The sequence below is a fragment of the Ovis aries genome, chromosome 1 (assembly GCF_016772045.2).
Source record: "Ovis aries strain OAR_USU_Benz2616 breed Rambouillet chromosome 1, ARS-UI_Ramb_v3.0, whole genome shotgun sequence".
NCBI classification, from domain to species: Eukaryota; Metazoa; Chordata; class Mammalia; order Artiodactyla; family Bovidae; genus Ovis; species Ovis aries.
In genome coordinates this window covers 85,760,717-85,783,987 of record NC_056054.1, presented here as the reverse complement: position 1 = coordinate 85,783,987, position 23,271 = coordinate 85,760,717, and the positions used below count along the sequence as shown (strand labels likewise).

General features: G+C 41.5%; 1 protein-coding gene across 2 annotated transcripts in view; it reads left to right on the top strand.

The window, feature by feature from the left end:
• The first annotated feature begins 8,595 nt into the window (after positions 1–8,595).
• The window catches only part of LOC101121385 (mitochondrial adenyl nucleotide antiporter SLC25A24-like), an 83,928-nt gene continuing 69,252 nt past the window's right edge, over positions 8,596–23,271 (top strand). Inside the window, exons 1-2 of one of the 2 annotated variants that reach the window (XM_042251693.1) lie at positions 8,596–8,775; positions 18,305–18,310. In XM_042251693.1, coding sequence (XP_042107627.1) covers positions 8,596–8,775; positions 18,305–18,310 — 186 coding nt within the window. The remainder of the gene's footprint in view (positions 8,776–18,304; positions 18,311–23,271) is intronic. The other variant, XM_042251698.1, reaches the window with a different exon arrangement.

Genomic DNA, 23,271 nt, shown 5'->3' with positions numbered 1-23,271 from the left:
CATCACCGACTCAATGGAGATGAGTTCAAGTTAACTCTGGGAGTTGGTGATGGACAGGGAGGCCTGGCCTGCTGCGGTTCATGGGGTCGCAAAGAGTCGGATAGGACTGGGTGTCTGAACTGAACTGAACTGACGCAGCTACATACTAGAGTTTCAGTTGTTTTATAAACTCAGCACTACTTGATACTGTTAGTGTTTTTAATTTTATCCATTCTAGAGTGGTATCTCATTGTGGTTTTAATTTGTATTTCTGTAATGACTAAGGTTTTTTGAGCATTTTAAAAATAGGTCATTCACATATCTTCTTTTGTGAAATGTTTGTTCAGACCTTTTGCTCATTAAAAAAAAAATTAGATTTTTTTGTAATAGTTAAAGTGTTCTTAACTGCTGTAGATAAAAGGATTGAAGTATTTTCTCCCAAACTCTGTCTTGCCTATTTTCATAACAATATCTTTTCAGGACACAGTTTCAAGTGTTTTTTTTTTTTTTTTCCCTTTATGGATATCCTATTGTTCTAGTACTATTTGTTGAAAAGACTATCCTTCCCTCATGGAATTGTTGAAAATAAATTAATTATACATGTGTAGGTTTATTTCTGACCTATGAAACTTATTCTTTTTCAAAATAGTTTTAGTAATTCAATATCCTTTGCATTTTCACATAAATTTTAGAGTCAGCTTATCAGTTTGTGTAAACAAGCCTGTTAGGAATTAGTTTAGGATCACAATTAAGTCTCTAAATCAAATTGTAGAGAATTGACTCAATCTATGAGCTTTTCAATCTATCGAGATGATCTATCTTTCCATTTATTTAGGTATTCTTTAATTCAAAAATACTTTCACTTTTAGATGGTGCACATATTTAACTAAATGTATTACTAAATATTTCAGTTTTTATGCTGTTTAAATGTTATTAAATTTTATTTTCCAATTATTATTATATATATAGAAATATAACTTTTTATATTGACTTGTTTTTGGAAACCTTGCTAAATTCACTTGTCAATTCAAAGAGTTGTTTTGTGCATTCCTTGTGATTATCTGTGTAAATGATCATGCCATCTGCAAATAAGCAAAGTTTGACTTGCCTCTTTGCAATATGTGTTTTTCTCTTTTTCTTGCCTCACTGCACTGGATAGAACATCCAGTACAGCATTGAATAGAAGGGGTGAGAACATTCTTAACAGTCATTTTGTCTTAGTGGGAGAAAACACAGTCTTTCACCAGTAAGTATGAATGTTAGCTTTAGTTTAACACAGCTGGTTATTCAAGTTTACTGTTTCTTCTTTTACCAGCTTTGAAAATATGTCTTTCAAGGAATGTTTCCATTTCATCTAAGTTGCCAAATTTATTGCCATAGAGGAGTTGATAATGTTCTCTATTATTTTAGTATGTGTAGAATTTGTAGTGATGTTTTCTTTAAAAAAAAAACACATATTCTATTGAAGTATGGTTGACTTACAATGTTTCAGGTGCAGAGCAAGGTTATACAAATACACATATATTATTTTTGAAATTATTTTCCATCATAGGTTATTACTATAGCTCCCTATGCTATACTGTAAACTTTGGTTGCTTGTTGCATATCTATTTTTAAATTAGAAATCTAGCATTCTATTCATACTAAGTCAAACAAGTAGAATCAAAATGTCATAATTTTTTTAGTTAGGCAAATTTCTTAAGATTTTAAAAACAGACAATGCAAAGAATCTTCAAACTTCTGTACAGTTGCACTCATTTCATATGCTAGCAAAGTGACTCTCAAAATTCTCTAAGCTAGGCTTCAAGACAGTATGTGAACTGAGAACTTCCAGATGTTCAAGCTGGATTTAGAAAAGGCAGAGGAACCAGAGATCAAATTGCCAACATCCATTGGATCATAGAAAAAGCAAGAGAGTTCCAGAAAAGGATCTTCTGCTTCATTGACTACACTAAAGCCTTTGACTGTGTGGATCACAACAAACTGTGGAAAATTCTTAAAGAGATGAGAATATCAGGCCACCTTACCTGCCTCCTGAGAAACCTGTGTGCAGGTCAAGAAACAACAGTTAGAACTGGACTTGGAACAATGAACAGGTTCCACATCAGGAAAGGAGTGTGTCAAGGCTTTATACTGTCACCCTGCTTATTTAACTTAACAGAGTACATCGTGTGAAATGCTAGGCTGGATGAGGCACAAGCTGGAATCAAGATTGCTGGGAGAAATAGAAATAACCTCAGATATGTAGATGACACCAACCTTATGGCAGGAAGCAAAGAGGAACTAAAGTATCTCTTGATGAAAGTGAAAGAGGAGAGTGAAAAAGTTGACTTAAAACTCAACATTCAGAAAACTAACATCATGGCAACCGATTCCATCACTTCATGGCAAATAGACTTGGATACAACGGAAACAGTGACAGACTTTATTTTCCTGGGCTCCAGAATCACGGCAGATAGTGACTGCAGCCATGAAATTAAAATAATTTAATTTTTTTTCTCCTTGGAAGAAAAGCTGTGACAAACCCAGAGAGCGTATTATAAAACAGGCATTACTTTGCCAACAAAGGTCTGTCCAGTCACAACTATGGTTTTTCTAGGGGTCATGTATGGATGTGAGAATTGGATCATAAAGGAGGCTGAGTGCTGAAGAATTGATGCTTTTGAACTATGGTGTTGGAGAAGACTCTTGAGAGTCCTTTGGACTGCAAGATGATCAAAGCAGTCAATCCTAAAGGAAATCAATCCTGAATATTCATTGGAAGGACAGATGCAGGAGCCGAAACTCCAATACTTTGGCCACCTGATGTGAAGAACTGGCTCAGTGGAAAAGACCCTGATGCTGGGAAAGATTGAAGACAGGAGGAGAAGGGGATGACAGAGGATGAGATGGTTGGATGGCATTATGAACTCAATGGATATGAGTTTGAGCAAGCTCCAGGAGATGGTGAAGGACAGAGTAGCCTAGCGTGCTGCAGTCCATGGGGTCGCAAAGATTCGGACATGACTGAGAGACTGAACAACAACAATACGTATGTGTGCTGTGTGTGTGTGTGTGTGTGTGTGTGTGTGTGTGTGTGTATAAAAAGCGTTTCTACTACATTTGGCAAAGGCTTGAGAAAGAACATCAAAAACAAAAAAAAGAGAGATGGAGAAATTGGAGAACATAAACTAAATGAAACGGGAGCACAGAATATGCAATAGAGAAAGTGAACAAGCTAGGTAAAAGATCATCGTAAGTCCAGTTGTTTTTAAACATGACTGCTCGTTAGAGACATATCTGGCACTTGGAGAAAATGCCATACCTGAGCATTTGTATTTTTCAAGAAATTTCAAGATAATTCTGATATGCATCTGGATTTTTAAAAGTGATTACAAGTTTCTCTATTAGATCCTAGTTTTGGTGATATAGAGTTCTCTTGTTTTTCTGTTGACCAATCATGATACAATGGTATTAAGTGAAAAATAGTTACATAGTCACAATAGTAAAAGATGTTTATCAGTTTTCACCATCAATAACCAGACAAAAACCAAAAGATAATTATAATTGCAAGCCATAATGGGAACATAATTAACGTAACAATATAAAATAATTACATACAATTTGGGAGGGGTTGGCCAAGCAAAGTGATGTGGTAAGTGGAACTGCATACATGCATATGTTTTCATTCACGCAGCCAGTCTATGTCTTTCGGTTGGTGCATTTAATCCATTTTAAGGTAATTATTGATATGTATGATCCTATTACCATTTTCTTAATTGTTTGGGGTTTATTTTCTGTAGGTCTTTTCCTTTTGTGTTTCCTGCCTAGAGAAGTTCCTTTAGCATTTGTTGTAAAGCTAGTTTGGTGGTGCTGAATTCTCCTAACTTTTGCTTGTTTGGAAAGCTTTTGATTTCTCCATCATATCTGAATGAGAATCTTGCTGAATTAGCATAGTCTTGGCTGTAGGTTCTTCTCTTTCATCACTTTAAATATATCATGCCACTCCCTTCTGGCATGTAGAGTTTCTGTTGAGAAATCAGCTGATAATCTGATGGGAGTTCCCTTGTATGTTTTTGTCACTTTTCCCTTGTTGCTTTTAATGTTTTATCTCTTGTCTTTAATTTTTGTAGTGTGTTTACTATGTGTCTTGGTATGTTCCTCCTTGGGTTATCCTTCCTGGGAGTCTCTGTGCTTTCTGGACTTGGTTGATGATTTCCTTTCCCATGTTAGGGAAATTTTCAGCTATTACCTCTTCAAATATTTTCTCAGGTCCTTTCTCTCTCTCTTCTCCTTCTGGGGCCCCTATAATGTGAATGTTGGTGCATTTAATGTTGTCTCAGAGGTCTCTTAGGCTGGCTTCATTTCATTTTGTTCTTTTTTCTATATTCTGTTCTGTGGCAGTGATTTCCACTATTTTGTCATCCAGGTCATTTATCCATTCTTCTCCCTCAGTTATTCTGCTATTGATTCCTTCTAGTGTATTTTTCATGTCTGTTTGTTTGTTCTTTAGTCCTTCTAGGTCATTGGTAAACATTTCTTGTAGCTTCTCAATCTTTGCCTCCATTCTTTTCCGAAGATCCTGGATCATCTTCACTATCATTATTCTGAATTCTTTTGCTGGAAGGCTGCCTGTCTCCACTTCCTGGGATTTTATCTTGTCCCTTCATCTAGGACATAACTTTTTGCTTTTTCATTGTGATTAACTTTATGTAATATGGTTTTTGTTTTAGCTGCTGTGAGACTGTGCTTCTTGCTTCTTCTGTCTGCCCTCTGATGGATGAGGCTGAGAGGCTTGTGTAAGCTTCCTGATGGGAGGGACGGGTGATTGGAAATACTGAGTCTTGCTCTGGTGGGCAGGGCCTTGTTCAGTAAAGCTTTAATCCAATTATCTGCTGGTGTGTGGGGTTGCACTCCCTCCCTAGTAGATGTTTGGCTTGAGGCAACCCAGACCTAGAGTCTACAGGCTCTGTGGTAGGGTTAATGGCGAACTACAGGAGGGTTTATGCCAAGGGGGACCTTCCAGTGCCCCCGTCCCCACGCCTCCACAGGAAGCCCTGCAACACTAACTGGTAGTTTCAGTTCAGTCTCCTGTGGGGTCACTGCTCCTCTGGGTCTTGGTGCATGTAAAATTTTGTTTGTGCTCCTCAAGACTGGAGTCTCTGTTTCACTAATCCTCTGGAAGTCCTTTAATCAAAATCCTGCTGGTGCTCAAGGACAGATTCCCTGGGGATTCCCAGTCCCTTTGTCAGATCTCCAGGCTGGGAAGCTTGATGTGGGGTTCAGAAACTTCACAATAGTGTGAGAACTTCTTTGGTATTATTGTTCTTCAGTCTGTGGGTCATCCACCTGGCGGGTATGGGATTTGATTTTGTTGTGTTTGCACCCCTACTACCATCTTGCTGTGGCTTCTTTGTTTTTGGACATGGGGTATCCTTTTTGGTGGGTTCCAGCATCCTCCTGTCAATGGTTGTTCAACAGCTAGTTGCAATTTTGGTGCTCTCGCAGGAGAAGATGAGTGCATGTCCTTTGATCCTGCCACCTTTAACCAGAAGCTGATATTTTCTTGATATTTGTAATATTTTTTCTTTATTGGTCTAGTTGAGGTTTATCAATTTTATTATTTTTTCCATGAAAATAGCTTTTAATTTTTACTAATTCTCTTTATTGTCTTTTATTTCATTGATTTCAAATCTTTAAAATCCTTCTTGCTACTTATTTGGCATTAATTTGCTCTTCTTTTTATAATTTCTTTAAGTAGAACCTTAGTCACATATTTAAATTTTTCTTGTTTTCTAACACAAACATCTAAAGACATGATGTTAATCTAGGCACTAGTTTAGCTGTATTCTACATGTTTTGACATGCTTTCATTATCATTCAGTTCAATGTATATTCTGATTTTTCCTGTGATTTCTTCTTTGGCCCATGTGTTATTTAGAAGTAAATCATTTAATTTCCAAGTGTTTGTGTATTCTTCACTATCTTTTTGTGATTGATTCCTAATTTAATTTTATTGTGATCAAAGAAATACTCTGTATGATTTCAGTCATTTAAGTTATTGACTTGCTTTATGGCCTAGCATATGATCTTCCTTAGTCTTTTAACTTTACATGTGCAGTTGAAAATAATGTTGATCATATTACTGAAGTATTTTATACCCTATTGACAGTTTCCTCATTCTATCAATTGTTTGGCTCTAATTGTGGATGTACCTATTTCACTTTTCAGTCTGTCCATTTTTACTTTGTGTAATTTCAAGCTTTGTTATTAGCTACATATACCTTATGATTGTTATACCGTCTTGGTGAATAAACCCTCCTAAGATTATAAAATGCCTTTGTTGTCTTGAAGTCTTCTTTGGTTAATATTAATATAGCTATCCCAGCTTCCTCAAGATTAGTGTATTCAAGTATTTCCTTGTCCATCCATTTACTTTTAACCTATTTGTATCTTTGTATTTCAGTTTTTTAGAAAGTATATAGTTGGGTCTTGTTTGCTCTGCCTTTTTATTGAAGCATATAGAATAATTATTGAAATGGTTTTAAGTCCCACATCTTTCTTGTTTTGCTTATCTCAACTGTTCTTTTTCCTTTTCCCCTCTTACATTCTTTTGTATTAATTCAGTGTTTTTTGGTATACTATTTTATCTCTTCTATTGGTTTATTAGCTATACTTCCATTTTTTTTCAACGGTTGCTCTAGGGTTTCTAGCATGCAGTTTTAAATGTATGCTAAGTTGCTTCAGTCGTGTCCGACTCTGTGCGACCCCATAGACGGCAGCCTACCAGGCTCCCCCGTCCCTGGGATTCTCCAGGCAAGAACATTGCAGTGGGTTGTTATTTCCTGCTCCAATGCGTGAAAGTGAAAAGTGAAAGTGAAGTCGCTCAATTGTTTTCGACTCTTTGAGACCACATGGACTGCAGCCTACCAGGATCCTCCATCCATGGGGTTTTCCAGGCAAGAGTACTGGAGTGGGCTGCCATCGCCTTCTCCGATTTAAATGTATACTACCTCACATATAATGTGAGAACCTTTTAATAGTATACTTCTACGACCCCTCTCCCATCCTTTTTCCTATTGCTGTCATATATTTTACTTCTACATAAGTTCCACAATATATTTTGGTTTTGACAGTTAATTATCTTTTAAAGAAAAAGTCCTTAATATTTACATATGCCTATTACTTAGAATATTTTCTAAAAGCTTTATTAATAGCCTTCTGTTTATTAATTCCTAAATCTCATTCATTTAAATAACATGTATTTTATCATGTGTAGTCACATCTCAGTTATCTTTATTTATATATGCTTTATATCTAATATAAAGCATATGTTTTTTAGGTTGAATTTTATTTGTTTACATACCTAGAGCACACTAGATGGTGAGCTGCTATGAGAGCAGATTCAATGTTCTTTACTTTTATATCTTTAACACTTATTAATAACAAATGGAATAAATAACATCTCAAGCTGTTATTTTGAAAAATAAGTGAATTTTATTCTGTGGTCTGTGGAATTTTATAAGAAAACTTTTCAAAACACTGGTGGGCTTGTCATTAGATTATGCCATTGACTTTCAAAGAATATGACTAGGGATTGAGGGTACAAATCTTCAATGCAACAAATTACGGAACTAGGTTTTTACCTACTCCCTCAACCCTATCTACTGCAATTCTGTACCGCCTCAACTGTAGATGATTTCAGGCTCTTTTTGTGGGAGCCTGTAAGAGAGTATAACGAATGGCAGAAATATGTGATGCTGCCGAAGACAAAGTAAAAAGTTAAATATTTCAGGATGGAGGGCGCGGTCAGCAGTGTCTTAAACAGAACTGGGATTAAGTAAAGCAAGCATTTTAGTGTCGTCTGGATTCTGTGACGAGGAAGTTCAGTGAGGTAGGTGGTGGTGGCTGAGATGAGACTGCAGTGGATCCAGGAGACAAGTGGGAGGTGAAGAGGAGACAGGTTCTTGGAAACAACCGCAGGTTCCCAGGGAGGGGAAGAGAGAGACAGAGACGAATGCTGCTAGGGGGAGGACTACCTTCTTTAGCTCTACCTCCGCTGGGTCAGCGGGGTCCCGACTGCAAAGCGATGACCTACGCGATGGCACCGGGCGCTCTCAGCAGAGGTGCAGGTCGAGCAACTAACTCACTGGCCCGCTGCCCCAGGTGCATTGAGTTTGCCGGGAAGATCCTCGACGCCGGAGCGCTCTTCAGGTGCTGCCCCGGGAGAGGAACGCCTTCTTCCCTCCCAAGGGAGGCGCTCTTCCTCCTTCCGGAGCTCTCCTCGGCTCGCGGTCGACTTAGGCTTGGGAGGTCCCGGCCGCCGCGTTTGGCGCCTCAGCTTCCAGCTTCTGGGAGGGCGGACGCTCGCGCGGCGTCCCGGCCAGGGCCTCCCCCACGAGGCTCTTCAAGCGACGCCCGAGAGCCACTGGCGCGGACCCTCCCGCCTCAGGGGGCTGAGAATCGCGGTGGCTTGAGTCGGGCGGTTGCCGCAGCCCGGCTGACCGCGCGGACCCTGAGCAGCTGCGGCGTCGAGGAGGCGGCAGGTGGCGTGGCCGCCGGCGGGACGCCCTCCCTGGGGCCAGGAGGAGAGGCGGCCTGCGGTCCCCGCCGCCGCGGGGCAGCGCCGGCCGGACCATGCTGCGCTGGCTGCGGGGCTTCGTGCTGCCCGCGGCGAGCTGCCACACCGACGAGGAAGACCACTTACACTACAAGAACCTTTTCCAATACCTGGACCACAACGGGGACGGGGTGGTGGACATCTTGGAGCTCCAAGAGGGCCTGAAAAACTGGAACCCCTCTTTTGCCCGGGAGAAGGTGAGTGGCCCCGCCTGTCCGGAGAGGTCCTGGGCAGAAGGTAAAGGTGTTAATGGACCAGGATTCTTGGGTTTCCCTAATCAATAAAAATTGATAAGAGGTCAGTCAGGAAATTCAGGAAAGGCTTTATTGGGGCCACTGCTGCAACAGGGGATCGTGAAAACAAGTAAGTTTTCCTTACTCGCTCCCAGAGACGGGAGAAAGCTGATTCCTACTATGGGGTTCAGTTCAGTTCAGTTCAGTCGCTCAGTAGTGTCCGACTCTTTGCGACTCCATGAATCGCAGGACGCCAGGCCTCCCTGTCCATCACCAACTCCCAGAGTTCACTCAGACTCACGTCCATCGAGTCAGTGATGCCATCCAGCCATCTCATCCTCTGTCGTCCCCATCTCCTCCTGTCCCCAATCCCTCCCAGCATCAGAATCTTCCAATGAGTCAACTCTTTGCATGAGGTGGCCAAAGTACTGGAGTTTCAGCTTTAGCATCATTCCTTCCAAAGAACACCCAGAACTGATCTCCTTCAGAATGGACTGGTTTGGATCTCCTTGCAGTCCAGTGGACTCTAAAGAGTCTTCTCCAACACCACAGTTCAAAAGCATCAATTCTTTGGTGCTCAGCTTTCTTCATAGTCCAACTCTCACATCCGTACATGACCACAGGAAAAACCATTGCCTTGACTAAACGGACCTTAGTCGGCAAAGTAATGTCTCTGCTTTTCAATATGCTATCTAGGTTGGTCATAACTTTTCTTCTAAGCAGTAAGCATCTTTTAATTTCATGGCCGCAGTCACCATCTGCAATGATTTTGGAGCCCCCCAAAATAAAGTCTGGCACTGTTTCCACTGTTTCCCCATCTATTTCCCATGAAGTGATGGGACCAGATGCCATGACCTTCATTTTCTGAATGTTGACCTTTAAGCCAACTTTTCCACTCTCCTCTTTCACTTTCATCAAGAAGCTTTTTAGTTCCTCTTCACTTTCTGCCATAAGGGTGGTGTCATCTGCATATCTGACGTGATTGATATTTCTCCCGGCAATCTTGATTCCAGCTTGTGCTTCTTCTAGCCCAGCATTTCTCATGATGTACTCTGCATATAAGTTAAATAAGCAGGGTGACAATATACAGCCTTGACTTACTCCTTTTCCTATTTGGAACCAGTCTGTTGTTCCATGTCCAGTTCTAACTGTTGCTTCCTGACCTGCATATAGGTTTCTCAAGAGGCAGGTCAGGTGGTCTGTATTCCCATCTCTTTCAGAATTTTCCACAGTTGATTGTGATCCACACAGTCAAAGGCTTTGGCATAGTCAATAAGGCAGAAATAGATGTTTTTCTGGAACTCTCTTGCTTTTTTGATGATCCAGCAGATGTTGGCAATTTGATCTCTGGTTCCTCTGCCTTTTCTAAAAACAGCTTGAACATTTGGAAGTTCATGGTTCATGTATTGCTGAAGCCTGGCTTGGAGAATTTTGAGCGTTATTCCCTGGTGTCTCAGACGGTAAAGCGTCTGCCTACAATGTGGGAGACCCGGGTTCGATTCCTGGGTTGGGAAGATCCCCTGGAGAAGGAAATGGCAATCCACTCCAGCACTCTTGCCTGGAAAATCCCATGGATGGAGGAGCCTGATAGGCTACAGTCTATGGGGTCCCAAAGAGTCGGACAAGACTGAGCGACTTCACTCACTCACTCACTGTGTGTGAGATAAGTACAATTGTGCAGTAGTTTGAGCATTCTATGTCATTGCCGTTCTTTGGGATTGGAATGAAAACTGACCCTTTCCAGTGGACTGTGTGGACCACAATAAACTGTGGAAAATTCTGAAAGACATGGGAATACCTGACCACCTGACCTGCCTCTTGAGAAACCTGTATGCAGGTCAGGAAGCAGCAGTTTGAACTGATCAACAGACAGGTTCCAAATAAGAAAAGGAGTATGTCAAGGCTGTATATTGTCACCCTGCTTATTTGGCTTGTATGCAGAGTACATCATGAGAAATGCTGGGCTGGAAGAAGCACAAACTGAAATCAAGATTGCCGGGAGAAATATCAGTCACCTCAGATATGCAGATGACACCACCCTTATGGCAGAAAGTGAAGAGGAACTAAAAAGCTTCTTGATGAAAGTGAAAGTGGAGAGTGAAAAAGTTGGCTTAAAGCTCAACATTCAGAAAACTAAGATCATGGCATCCGGTCCCATCACTTCATGGGAAATAGATGGGGAAACAGTGGAAGCAGTGTCAGATTTTATTTTCTTGGGCTCCAAAATCACTGCAGATGGTGACTGCAGCCATGAAATTAAAAGATGCTTACTCCTTAGAAGAAAAGTTATGACCAACCTAGATAGCATATTGAAAAGCAGAGACATTATGTTGCCAACAAAGGTCTGTCTAGTCAAGGCTATGGTTTTTCCTCTGGTCATGTATGGATGTGAGAGTTGGACTGTGAAGAAAGCTGAGCACCAAAGAATTGATGCTTTTGAACTGTGGTGTTGGAGATGACTCTTGAGAGTCCCTTGGACGGCAAGGAGATCCAATCAGTCCATTCTGAAGGAGATCAGCCCTGGGATTTCTTTGGAGGGAATGATGCTAAAGCTGAAACTCCAGTACTTTGGCCACCTCATGCAGAGTTGACTCAGTGGAAAAGACTGTGATGCTGGGAGGGATTGTGGGCAGGAGAAGGGGATGACAGAGGATGAGATGGTTGGATGGCATCACTGACTCGATGGACGTGAGTCTGAGTGAACTCTGGGAGTTGGTGATGGACAGGGAGGCCTGGCATGCTGCGATTCATGGGGTTGCAAAGAGTCTGACACGACTGAGTGACTGAACTGAACTGAGTGGGTTTCTGGTGACTCATTCACCATTTACTGAACTGGCACAGAATTTCATAGGCTTCATTAGCCTTTGCGAATGCAAGTGTCAATGACATTATCTTTTCTCTAGTCATTTGCCACCCACGATTCATGCTTTCCAAGTTCTCTTCAAATGACAGGCACACCTGGGTTCCCAGAGCTGCGATCCCACACCAAAGACTGAGGGGGAGTCAGACCTTGATCCATGGGTTTACACTTCAGCTGATTGTTTTAGTACCTTGCCTAAATTAGGGATGCCTTTCTTCTCTAGATGAATCTTGACTTGATTATTTAAAAACTGTTTAGTTGGAAGTTTCAGAATACCAAGAGAAAACAATCATCTCATTTCCAGTGCAAAATAGTCTTCTGATATTAACCGACTTGTTCAGCTCTCTACCAGTGAGATGTGTGTGTATGTGTGTCTGTGTGTGTGTGTTTGTCTATATTAGAGGTCCAAATCGTCCCCATGGCTCAGGAAGTTCCTTGAGTTCTATACTCCAAAAATGTATTGCTCTGGTTTGATTATCTCATCTCAATCCTATATCCTCCCAGTCGGCTTAGTCTTTTCAGATTGATGCCAAGCAAGCCATTTCCTTGACTTTAATTTCCTTTTGTCCCTGGATCCTGTCTCTTAGGACAGTCTCTGGTAAGCCAGAATTCTAGGACCCTGTACCTCAATCTGTCAAGTGTGTTAGGCTTCTGCTTACCCAAGAAGGGATATCAGAGAATAAACGTTAGAGAGAGGTAGGAATCAGAGAGGAGTGGTAGGAATATAGGAACATTAACATGAATACTGCTTTAGTATGTATACTGTGTCTTTGAAAATGGGATGCCATTCATGAAAGGTATTACTTTTAAGCCCTCACTTGGAAGAACACCACTTACTTGTTTTGTCTGTACAGCAGGCCAGCAGCTTCTGGTTAGTGCTCTATGTGATAGGCCTGGTGGGTCCTGTTATCATTATATGGCCCCTTTGGAGTATAATAGGACATTTGGTCCAATGCAGTGTACTCTATATACACATGTTGTGAAATCAAACACCCTTTACTGTTGGATTGTCCTGCCAGCTGAGGCTTTGCAGGCAAGTAAGGCAAACACATACTTAGAGTGTGTCAATTCCAGTGAAGATGAAACACTTTCAGGGTAGAATAGCTTCAGGGTAATGGACTTGCTGCTCAGTGGCTGGTAGGTTCCCTGAAAGGATGATGTTTGCTTTGGTGTCTGGTGGCAGTAGGTTGGGCATTTGGAAGCATCAGTAGCGATATTAGGCTTGGAAAGTGGAACCCATACCGATGGATATGCATCCATGAAAGAAAAGAAAGAAAAAAAGTTCAGTTGCTCAGTCGTGTCTGACTCTTTGTGACCCATGGACTGTAGCCTACCAGGCTCCTCTGTCCATCGGATTTTCCAGGCAAGAGTACTGGAGTGGGTTGCCATTTCCTTCTCCAGAGGATCTTCCCAACCCAGGGATCGAACGTGGGTCTCCCACATTGTAGGCAGATGCTTTACCGTCTGAGCCACCAGGGAAGTCCTGTGCATCCATGCATCCACGGATGGCGTCTGTTTCCACCACCATGGCTGTTCTATCCCTGAGTCTGCTGTGTCAGCACTGCTGTTCATATGTCAGCTGATGAGAGAGTCTGGCTGACTTCAGCTGGCTGGGTCACTGTATCTACTTGGTTATTTTGTACCTCTTCCACAGTAGCAACTGTACAAAATGAAAATATTTTCACTTCCATAGATCTATCCTCATGCATATTCCCCAGACCTCTGTGTCTCTGATCTTTTAATCTTTTTCTTGCCAGGCTACTGATCATCCAAACAAGCTACTCATCACTGTCCACAAGTCTCTATACATTGTTATTTCTGTCTACTTCTTTTTCTACATAAAGTGAATGATCAGGTACACAACTTGACATTCTTCTCTCTCTCCCCTTATTGCTGTCTTTCTGGACTGTTCTTGAGTGGTATTATAGTGCACATCAAGCTATTTTCGATTTGCATTCACATGCTCAGAAACCCATCCAAGGACCAAGCTCATCCTTTTTCCACCTGTGTTGGCTGGTAATAATGAACTTCCATGTATTTATAGGAATGAGTTTAAGGAGAGGTGATGGTATAACAGTGATGAAGTGTGGAGATCGGAACCATTCTTTGTTTTGTTTGCACTCTGGTTCTGCTTATGCTTGATCTCAGGTGTTCTCTTCCATTATGGAGATTGCTCCTGGACTCACCAAAACTTATGACTTGGTGAGTCTGATAGAACCCAACTCATGATAGTCAACCATGGCTGTGTGTTCATTTTAATTTAATTTTGCTATATTGATTTTGGCTGTGCTAGGTCTTCATTGCTGCGTGGGCTTTTCCCTAGTTGCAGTGAGTAGGGGCTACTCTCTAGCTGTGGTGCGCAGGCTTCTAGTTGCAGTGGCTTCTCTTGTTGCAGAGCACGGGCTCTAGGGCACCTGGGCTCCGGTAGTTGCAGTTCCTGGGCTCTAGAGCACTGGCTGAATAGTTGTGGTGCCTGGACTCAGTTGCTCTGTGGCATGTGGGCTCCTCCTTCCTGGTCCAGGGATCAAACCCATGTCTCCTGCATTGGCAGGCAAATTCTTCACCACCGAGCCACCAGGGAAGCCCTGGGTAATCATTTGAAGTCCCATATTTAAGGACTCTGTTTCTATCAGGGTCCCATAGCATGTCAGGAACTGTTACAGTTTTCTCCTGCAGACTCTCCTTTGGGGGCTCACTATAAACTTCTTATAATATCTTTTCATACTTCTGATACTTTCAATACCATAGAGTCTGCTGGGTCAGGTAGCCCAAGAGGCAGGGCCACTTGCTCTATAGCTGTTGAAGAGCTCTTGCCCATTATGGTCCCCATAGAATGCTGTTAGCCTTTCCTGTTTCTCAAAAGTGAGTCAGAGCAGTTTTCTCAGTTTTGAAATATATTACCTCCAGAACTCAGAAGCCTCAGATGTTGGTTTCCCTCTTAGGGAGGTATGAGATTCAGTCATTTCCCCTTTATTTTGGTGGTGGTGGTGGGACATATCCTGACATACCCCAGACCACTGGTTATGGAAATACTTAATTGATGTGGTAGACCCCTGAATCTTTATTGACTTTATTATTTCTCGTTCTCTGGAGGCATTTATCTTACCAACTGCTGCTGCTGCTGCTAAGTTGCTTCAGTTTTGTCCGATTCTGTGTGACCCCATAGACGGCAGCCCACCAGGCTCTGCTGTCCTTGGGATTTTCCAGGCAAGAGTACTGGAGTGGGTTGCCGTTGCCTTCTCTGATATCTTACCAAGGCTTCCAACATATTGCTACTTCTTGTTTACCAAGTCCATTTAACATGTTTTCATCAATATAGAGGACCAGCATGATGTTCTATGAATGTGTAGTTGGACCAGATCCCTTTATGACAGAAGGCGGGAGATTTAAATGTATTTATTGCCCTTCCCACGTGAATGTCAACTGGTTATCTTTCTTGGTAAATGGAAAACAGTACATTCATCAGATCAATGGCCATATGCTATGTCCTTGAGGCTGTGTTAATCTACTCTAGTAAATACCACATCTGGATCTAGAGCTGCAGTTGACTTGTCTGCTACTTGGTTGAGTTTGAAGTCGTCCACTGTCATCCTTCTCCTCACCTAGCTTTTGTAGGGCTTATACTAGTGAATTAAGTGGTGGGGACCACCATCCCTGAATTTCTTAGTAAGTCTTTAGGGATAGTACTAATCTCTGCTGTTGGGAAGTGATATTGTTTTTTTTTCTGATTTTTAAAATTGTGATAAAAATTCATGTATTATAAAATTTAGCATCTTAAACCACTTTTAAGTGTACAGTTCAGTGGTATTAAATCAGTTCAGTTCACTCAGTTGTGTCTGACTCTTTGTGACCCCATAGACTGCAGCATGCCAGACTTCCTGGTCCATCACCAACTCCTGGAGCTTACTCAAACTCATGTCCATCGAGTTGGTGATGCCATCCAACCATCTCATCCTTTGTTGTCTTTCTCCTCCTACTCTCAATCTTTCCCAGCATCAGCGTCTTTTCTGATGAGTCAGTTCTTTGCATCAGGTGGCCAAAGTATTGGAGTTTCTGCTTCAGCATCAGTCCTTCCAATGAATATTCAGGACTGATTTCCTTTAGGATGGACTGGTTGGATCTCCTTGCAGTCCAAGGGACTCTCAAGAGTCTTCTCCAACACTACCATTCAAAGCATCAATTCTTCGGTGTGCAGCTTTCTTTATAGTCTAATTCTCACATCCATACATGACTACTGGAAAAACCATAGCTTTGACTAGACGGACCTTTGTTGGCAAAGTAACGTCTCTTCTTTTAAATATGCTGTCTAGGTTGGTCATAGCTTTTCTTCCAAGGAGCAAGCGTCTTCTAATTTCATGGCTGCAGTCACCATCTGCAGTGATTTTGGAGCCCCCCCACCCCTACCAAAATAAAGTCTCTCACTGTTTCCATTGTTTCCCTATCTATTTGCCATGAAGTGATGGGACCAGATGCCATGATCTCAGTTTTCTGACTGTTAACTTTTAAGCCAACATTTTCACTCTCATCTTTCACTTTCATTAAGAGGCTCTTCAGTTCTTCTTCACTTTCTGCAATAGGGTGGTGTCATCTGCATATCTGAGGTTATTGATATTTCTCCCAACAGTCTTGATTCTAGCTTGTGTTTCATCCAGCCTGGCATTTCACATGATGTACTTTGCATATGTTAAATAAACAGGGTGACAATATGCAGCCTTGACGTACTCCTTTCCGGATTTGGAACCAGTCTGTTTTACTATGTTCAGTTCTAACTGTTGCTTCTTGACCTGCATACAGAGTTTTCAGGAGGCAGGTAAGGTGGTCTGATATTCCCATCTCTTTAAGAATTTTCCACATTTTGTTGTGATCCACACAGTCAAAGGCTTTGGCATAGTCAATGAAGCAGAAGTAGATGTTTTTCAGGAACTCTCTTGCTTTTTCTATGATCCAACGGATGTTGGCAATTTGATCTCTGGTTCCTCTGCCTTTTCTAAATCCAGCTTGAACATCTGGAAGCTTGCAATTCACATACTGTTCAAGCCTGGTTTGGAGGATTTTGAGCATTTCTTTGTTAGCATGTGAGATGAGTGCAATTGTGCAGTAGTTTGAAAATTCTTTGGTATTTCCTTTCTTTGGGATTGGAATGAAAATCGACTTTTACAGTCCTGTGGCCACTGCTGAGTTTCTAAATTTGCTGGCATATTGAGTGCTGCACTTTCACAGCATCATCTTTTAAGATTTGAAATAGCTCAAGTGGAATTCCATCACGTTCACTAACTTTGTTTGTAGTGATCCGTTCTAAGGCCCACTTAACTTTGCATTCCAGGATGTCTGGCTCTAGGTGAGTGATCACACTGTTGCAGAGACCAGTAATGAGAAACCAAGCAGAACACTCAGAGAGTTGGAGAACTCAGGTTTTTATGCCTGCGGGCCCAGGGGAGTTAACACTCCAAGCTTTGAGCCCCAAACAAAGAGGTTACAGAGTTTTTATAGACAGACTATAGTTGGCAACACTAGCTGCTAATAGGCTGGTTTAAACTAAGGGATTTCATGAGTGCAGGAAGAGTAGTCAAGATGGGAAGGGGATGCCTGACCTTTACACGGACAGGAAATATTTAAGCAGGTTTGCAGAGGCTGGGAATTTCAAAGAGCAGGATAAGGGTGAGTGAGATAAGCTCCAGTTCCTAGTATTTGAAGTCCCCACTTTCTGAGACTACATGACCTACGTGATCCAGACTTTGTAAGGAGCAAGCTGAGTTACAAAGGCAGAATGAGCAGGAGGTTATGTAAAATTACTTTTCCTCTTCAATACCATCGTGGTTTTCTTGGTCATGAAGATCTTTTTTGTATACTTCTGTGTATTCTTGCTACCTCTTCTTAATATCTTCTGCTTCTGTTAGGTCCATACCATTTCTGTCCTTTATTGTGCCCATCTTTGTATGAAATGTTCCCTTGGTATCTATAATTTTCTTGAAGAGATCTCTAGTTTTTCCCATTCCATTGTTTTCCTCTATTAGTTTGCTTTGTGCATTGATCACTGAGGAAGGCTTTCTTATCTCTCTTTGCTGTTCTTTGGAACTCTGCATTCAAATGGGTATAAAATACATTTTTATATTCAGTTCAGTTCAATCACTCAGTCATGTCTGACTCTTTGCGACCCCATGAACTGTGCACACCAGGCCTCTCTGTCCACCACCAACTGCTGGAATTTACCCAAACTCATGTCCATTGAGTCGGTGATGCCATCCAACCATCTCATCCTCTGTCATCCCCTTCTCCTGCCCTCAATCTTTCCCAGCATCAGGGTTTTTTCAAATTCAACTCTTCATATCAGGTGGCCAAATATTGGTGTTTCAGCTTCAACATCAGTCCTTCCAATGAACACCCAGGACTGATCTCCTTTAGGATGGACTGGTTGGATCTCCTTGTAGTCCAAGGGACTCTCAAGATTCTTCTCCAACACCGCAGTTCAAAAGCATCCATTCTTTGGCCCTCAGCTTTCTCTATAGTCCAATTCTCACATCCATACATGACTACTGTAAAAACCATTGCCTTGACTAGATGGACCTTTGTTGACAAAGTAATGTCTCTGCTTTTTTATATACTCTCTAGGTTGGCCATAACTTTTCTTCCAAGGAGGAAGTGTCTTTTAATTTCATGGCTGCAGTCACCATCTGCAGTGATTTTGGAGCCCCCCAAAATAAAGTCAGACACTGATTCCACTGTTTCCCCATCTATTTGCCATGAAGCGATGGGACGAGATGCCATGATCTTCGTTTTCTGAATGCTGAGCTTTAAGCCAACTTTTTCACTCTCCTCTTTAGCTTTCATCAAGAGACTCTTCAGTTCTTCTTCACTTTCTGCCATAAGGGTGGTGTCATCTGCATATCTGTGGTGATTGATATTTCTCCTGGCAATCTTGATTCTAGCCTGTGCTTCCTCCAGCCCAGCGTTTCTCATGATGTACTCTGCATAGAAGTTAAATAAGCAGGGTGACAATATACAGCCTTGACGTACTCCTTTTCCTATTTGGAACCAGTCTGTTGTTCCATGTCCAGTTCTCACTGTTGCTTCCTGACCTGCATACAGATTTCTCCAGAGGCAGGTCAGGTGGTCTGGGATTCCCATCTCTTTCAGAATTTTCCACAGCTTATTGTGATCCACACAAAGACTTTGGCATAGTCAATAAGGCAGAAATAGATGTTTTTATGGAACTCTCTTGCTTTTTTGATGATCCAGTGGATGTTGGTGATTTGATTTCTGGTTCCTCTGTCTTTTCTAAAACTAGCTTGAACATCTGGAAGTTCATGGTTCACGTATTGCTGAAGCCTGGTTTGGAGAATTTTGAGTATTACTTTACTAGTGTGTGAGATGAGTACAATTATATGGTAGTTTGAGCATATTTTGTCATTGCCTTTCTTTGGGATTGGAATGAAAACTGACCTTTTTCAGTCCTGTGGCCACTGCTGAGTTTTCCAAATTGCTGACATATTGAGTGTAGCACTTTCACAGTATCATCTTTTAGGATTTGAAATAGCTCAACTGGAATCCCATCACTTCCACTAGCTTTGTTCATGTTTGTATTTAATGTTTATATTAAATGCACTTAATATTTAATTATATTAAATGCATTTAATAATAATATTCATTTGTGCAATTATCACCACTGTCCATTTCAGGAACTCTTTCATCTTTAAAATGGAAATTCTATACCCATTAAACAGTAACTCCTCATTCCCTCCTTCTTCCTGGCCTTGACAGTCACCATTCTATTTTTTGTCTCTATGATTCTGATGACTCTGTGTCTCTCACGGAAGTGGAATCATACAGTGTTTGTCTTTTTGTGACTGGCTGACTTCACTTAGCATAATATTCTCACCATCCATCCATGTATCTTCCCTGGTGGCTCAGCTGGTAAAGAATCTGCCTGCAAAGTGGGAGACCTGGATTTGATTCCTGGGTTGGGAACATCCCCTGGAGAAGGGAACAGCTACCCACTCCAGTATTCTGGCCTACAGAATTCCATTCACTGTATAGTCTGTGGGGTTAGTCAGACACAACTGAGCGACTTTCACTTCACTTCACTTCCCTCCATGTTGTAGCATATGTTAGCATCTTTCCTTTTTAAGGCTGATTAATATTCCATGGTATGTATATACCCCATTTTTGGTGCTGTATTATTCTCAGCCTTTCATTGTTTTTCTCTAGTGCAGTCATGCTTCCATCAACATCCATCCAGTTATATAGTTTTTATAATTAACCAGTGCATTCTCTTCCCATCCCAGTTAATCATCTACCACCAGTGATGGTGTTTCATGCACAGTAAGCTTCCTAAGACCATTTGTGGTACCAGCTGCCATAGGTTGTATTCCATGAGAACTGCCTCTACTACTCAGATTCATTCTTGAGAAGTTTACTGGGAAGTGCTCCTTGGGACAGTACCTGAGAGCAGGTACCTGACAGTACCTGGCATAAGCAGGAGTGGACAGAGGGAGAAGTTGAACTGTGATAGAATTACAACAGAGGCTTCAGACAATTCAAGAGGAACTCTGGATCTTAAGAGTTCCTTGGGAGCCAATGTGAGTCAAATATCTCAAGGAGGGAGTTATTACATAGGCCCTTAAGAAGTGTCATATCTTGGGACTTCCCTGGTTGCCCAGTGGTTATGAATCCACCATGCAGTATGGGGACTGTGGGTTTGATCCCTGTTAGGGATAAGATCCTACATGCTGCGGAGCAACTAAGCCTGCGCACTGCAGCTAGAGAGTCTGAAAGATCAAAGATCTCCTGCAGCCAAATAAAGCAACAAATAAATATTAAAGAAAAGAGTTGTCCCATCTTGAGGCAGGAAGACCAGGCCTTTGTTACCTGTCCCCTGCCTCCTTCACCCCTTCCCCCATTTATTGAACATGGGTTGCTCCTAGGGAATGACTTTAGGCAAGGTGAATCTTTTCAGCCCAGGGTGACATAAAGGGAGGGACTCAACTGAGAGCTGTCAGTTAATACTGACAGCTACTCTCAGTCATGAGGGGGACTGGTGGGCAGTGCACTATAGAATTTACTACAGTGATAAATTTTGAAAGTAATGCTGATAGGATTCATTGGTTAATTGGATTTGTACTGTGAGGTATAAGAGGAAGTCAAGAATGAGTCCAGTATTTTCAGTTTGAAAAAATGAATGGATAATGGTGCTGTTTGCTAGAATCAGGCAGAATTGGAGAGTAGTGAGGTAGGATAAGTGGTTAATAAAGAGTTCTTAGTGTGGACATTGGAGGTTTCTTTTAAACATCCAAGTGGATATATCAAATAGTAGTTTTGTATTTGAGCCTGAATCTCTGAGGAGATGTCGGGGTTAGAGATGTATATCATCAGCATTATATATGCAAAGCTTTGATATTGGATGAGATCCCCTAGGTGTATATAGAGAAGCGGTCTGAGGACTGAGCACTGGATCACTGCAACATTCTGAGATCAGGAAGAGCCAATGTACAACTCTGAAAAGCAGCGCTTAATAAAGTGAAAGGAAATCAGGAGTGTGTGATCTCTTGGGAGCCAATGTGAGTTAAATATCTCAAGAGGGAGTTATTACGTAGGACCGAGAGGTGTGCTAAGAGGTCTTATAAGGTGAAGACTGATTTTAACTAAGGGCTTTGTCAAGATGGAGGAAGTTTGTAACCTCGAGCAATTTCATGTAGGTGTGTACCTTGTTGTTGGCTGTATCTCTGAGGAATGTGTGGGGACCAGGATGCTATGATAGACATGCTTGACATCAGGAGGGAGGTACAACACAGAGAGCACTCCAAGTTGGGTCTTTGGTCCCGATATTATATCCTTCTCTGATGAGGAAAGCTGTGCTGGATTATACAGTTTTGTATAATGCTGAACGACCAACAAATGGTTGACATTGAGTTCTTCAGTAACTTCTCATGTAGTTGTAAGAAGATCAGCTTCAATGATCCTCTCAGTTGGTCACTGTCAACTTCCGATGGCAAGCCACTGTGTTCCTCATCTTTAAGGCTCTCATTTCCTTTGCAAAACTTCTTGAGCTACCACTGCATGTATGTTCATTAGCAGTTCCTGGGCCAAATGCATTGTTGATGTTGCAAGTTGTCTCTGCTGCCTTATGACTCATTTTGAACTCTTAATAAGAAAATTGTTCAAATTTGCTTTTTGTCTAATATCATTTCCCTGGTCTAAAATGAACATAAAATATGCACCAGAATCATACAGCACTTTAACTTTTTCAATAATAAAATATAGAACAATTATAACAATATACTATAATAAAAGTTATGAGAATGTGATTGCTAATTATTGTGCTTAGTCGCTCAGTCATGTTCAACTTTTTGTGACCCCACAGACTGTAGCCTGCCAGGTTCCTCTGTCCATGGGGATTCTCCAGGCAAGAATACTGGAGTAGGTTGCCATGCCCTCCTCCAGGGGAGCTTCCCAACCCAGGGATGGAACCCAGGTCTCCTGCATTGCAGGTGGATTCTTTACCATCTGAGCCACCAGGGAAGCCCTGCTAAGAGAGATGCAAATGAAAGCTACAATAAGCTATCACCTCATACCGTCAGAATGACCATCATCGAAAAGTCTATAAATAATAAATACTGGAAAGAGTGTGGAGAAAAGGGAACCATCCTACACTGTTAAATTGGTAGACCACTATATAAAATAGTACAAAGTTTCCATGTCTGACGTAGGGTGCAACATGTTTGGGGCTGGTGCATGGGGATGACCCAGAGAGATGTTGTGGGGAGGGAGGTGGGAGGGGGGGTCATGTTTGGGAATGCATGTAAGAATTAAAGATTTTAAAATTTAAAAAAGAAAAAAAAGAAAAAATAAAAACTAATAATAGAGTTATGATATGATCCAGCAGCCCCACTCCAGGGCATATATCTGGGGAAGACAAAAACTCTCATTTGAAAAGACATATGCACCTCAGTGTTTGTGGATGTACTATTTACAAAAGCTAGAACATGGAAGTAAACTTAGTGTCAATCAACAGATGAATGGATAAAGAGGATATGGTACATATATAATGGAGTATTGCCCAAACATAAAATGAATGAAATGTGCCATTTGCAACAACAATGATGGACCATGGGCTTCCCCAGTGGCTCAATGGTAAAGAATCCGCCTGCAGTGCAGGAAAAGCAGAAGATGCGGATTTGATCCCTGGGTTGGAAAGATCCCCTGGAGGAGGAAATAGCAACCCACTCGGAGTATTCTTGCCTGGGAAATCCCACGGACAGAGGAGCCTGGCGGGCTACATCCACGAGGTCACTAAAGAGTCGGACACAACTGAGCAACTGAGCGCAGCACAGATGGACCTAGAGATTATTATACTAAGTGAAATAAGTCAAGGCAGAGAAAAAACAAATATTATGTGGTATCACTTATATATGGAATCTAAAAATAATAATACAGGTGAACTTATTTGGGAAACAGAAGCAGACTCACAGACAGAAAACAAACTTATAGCTACCAAAGGGGAAAATTTGGGGAGGTGGGGTGGATAGATTAGGAGTATGGGATTAATAGTTACATACCATTATATATAAAACAGATAAACAGGATTTATTTATTTATTTAGCACA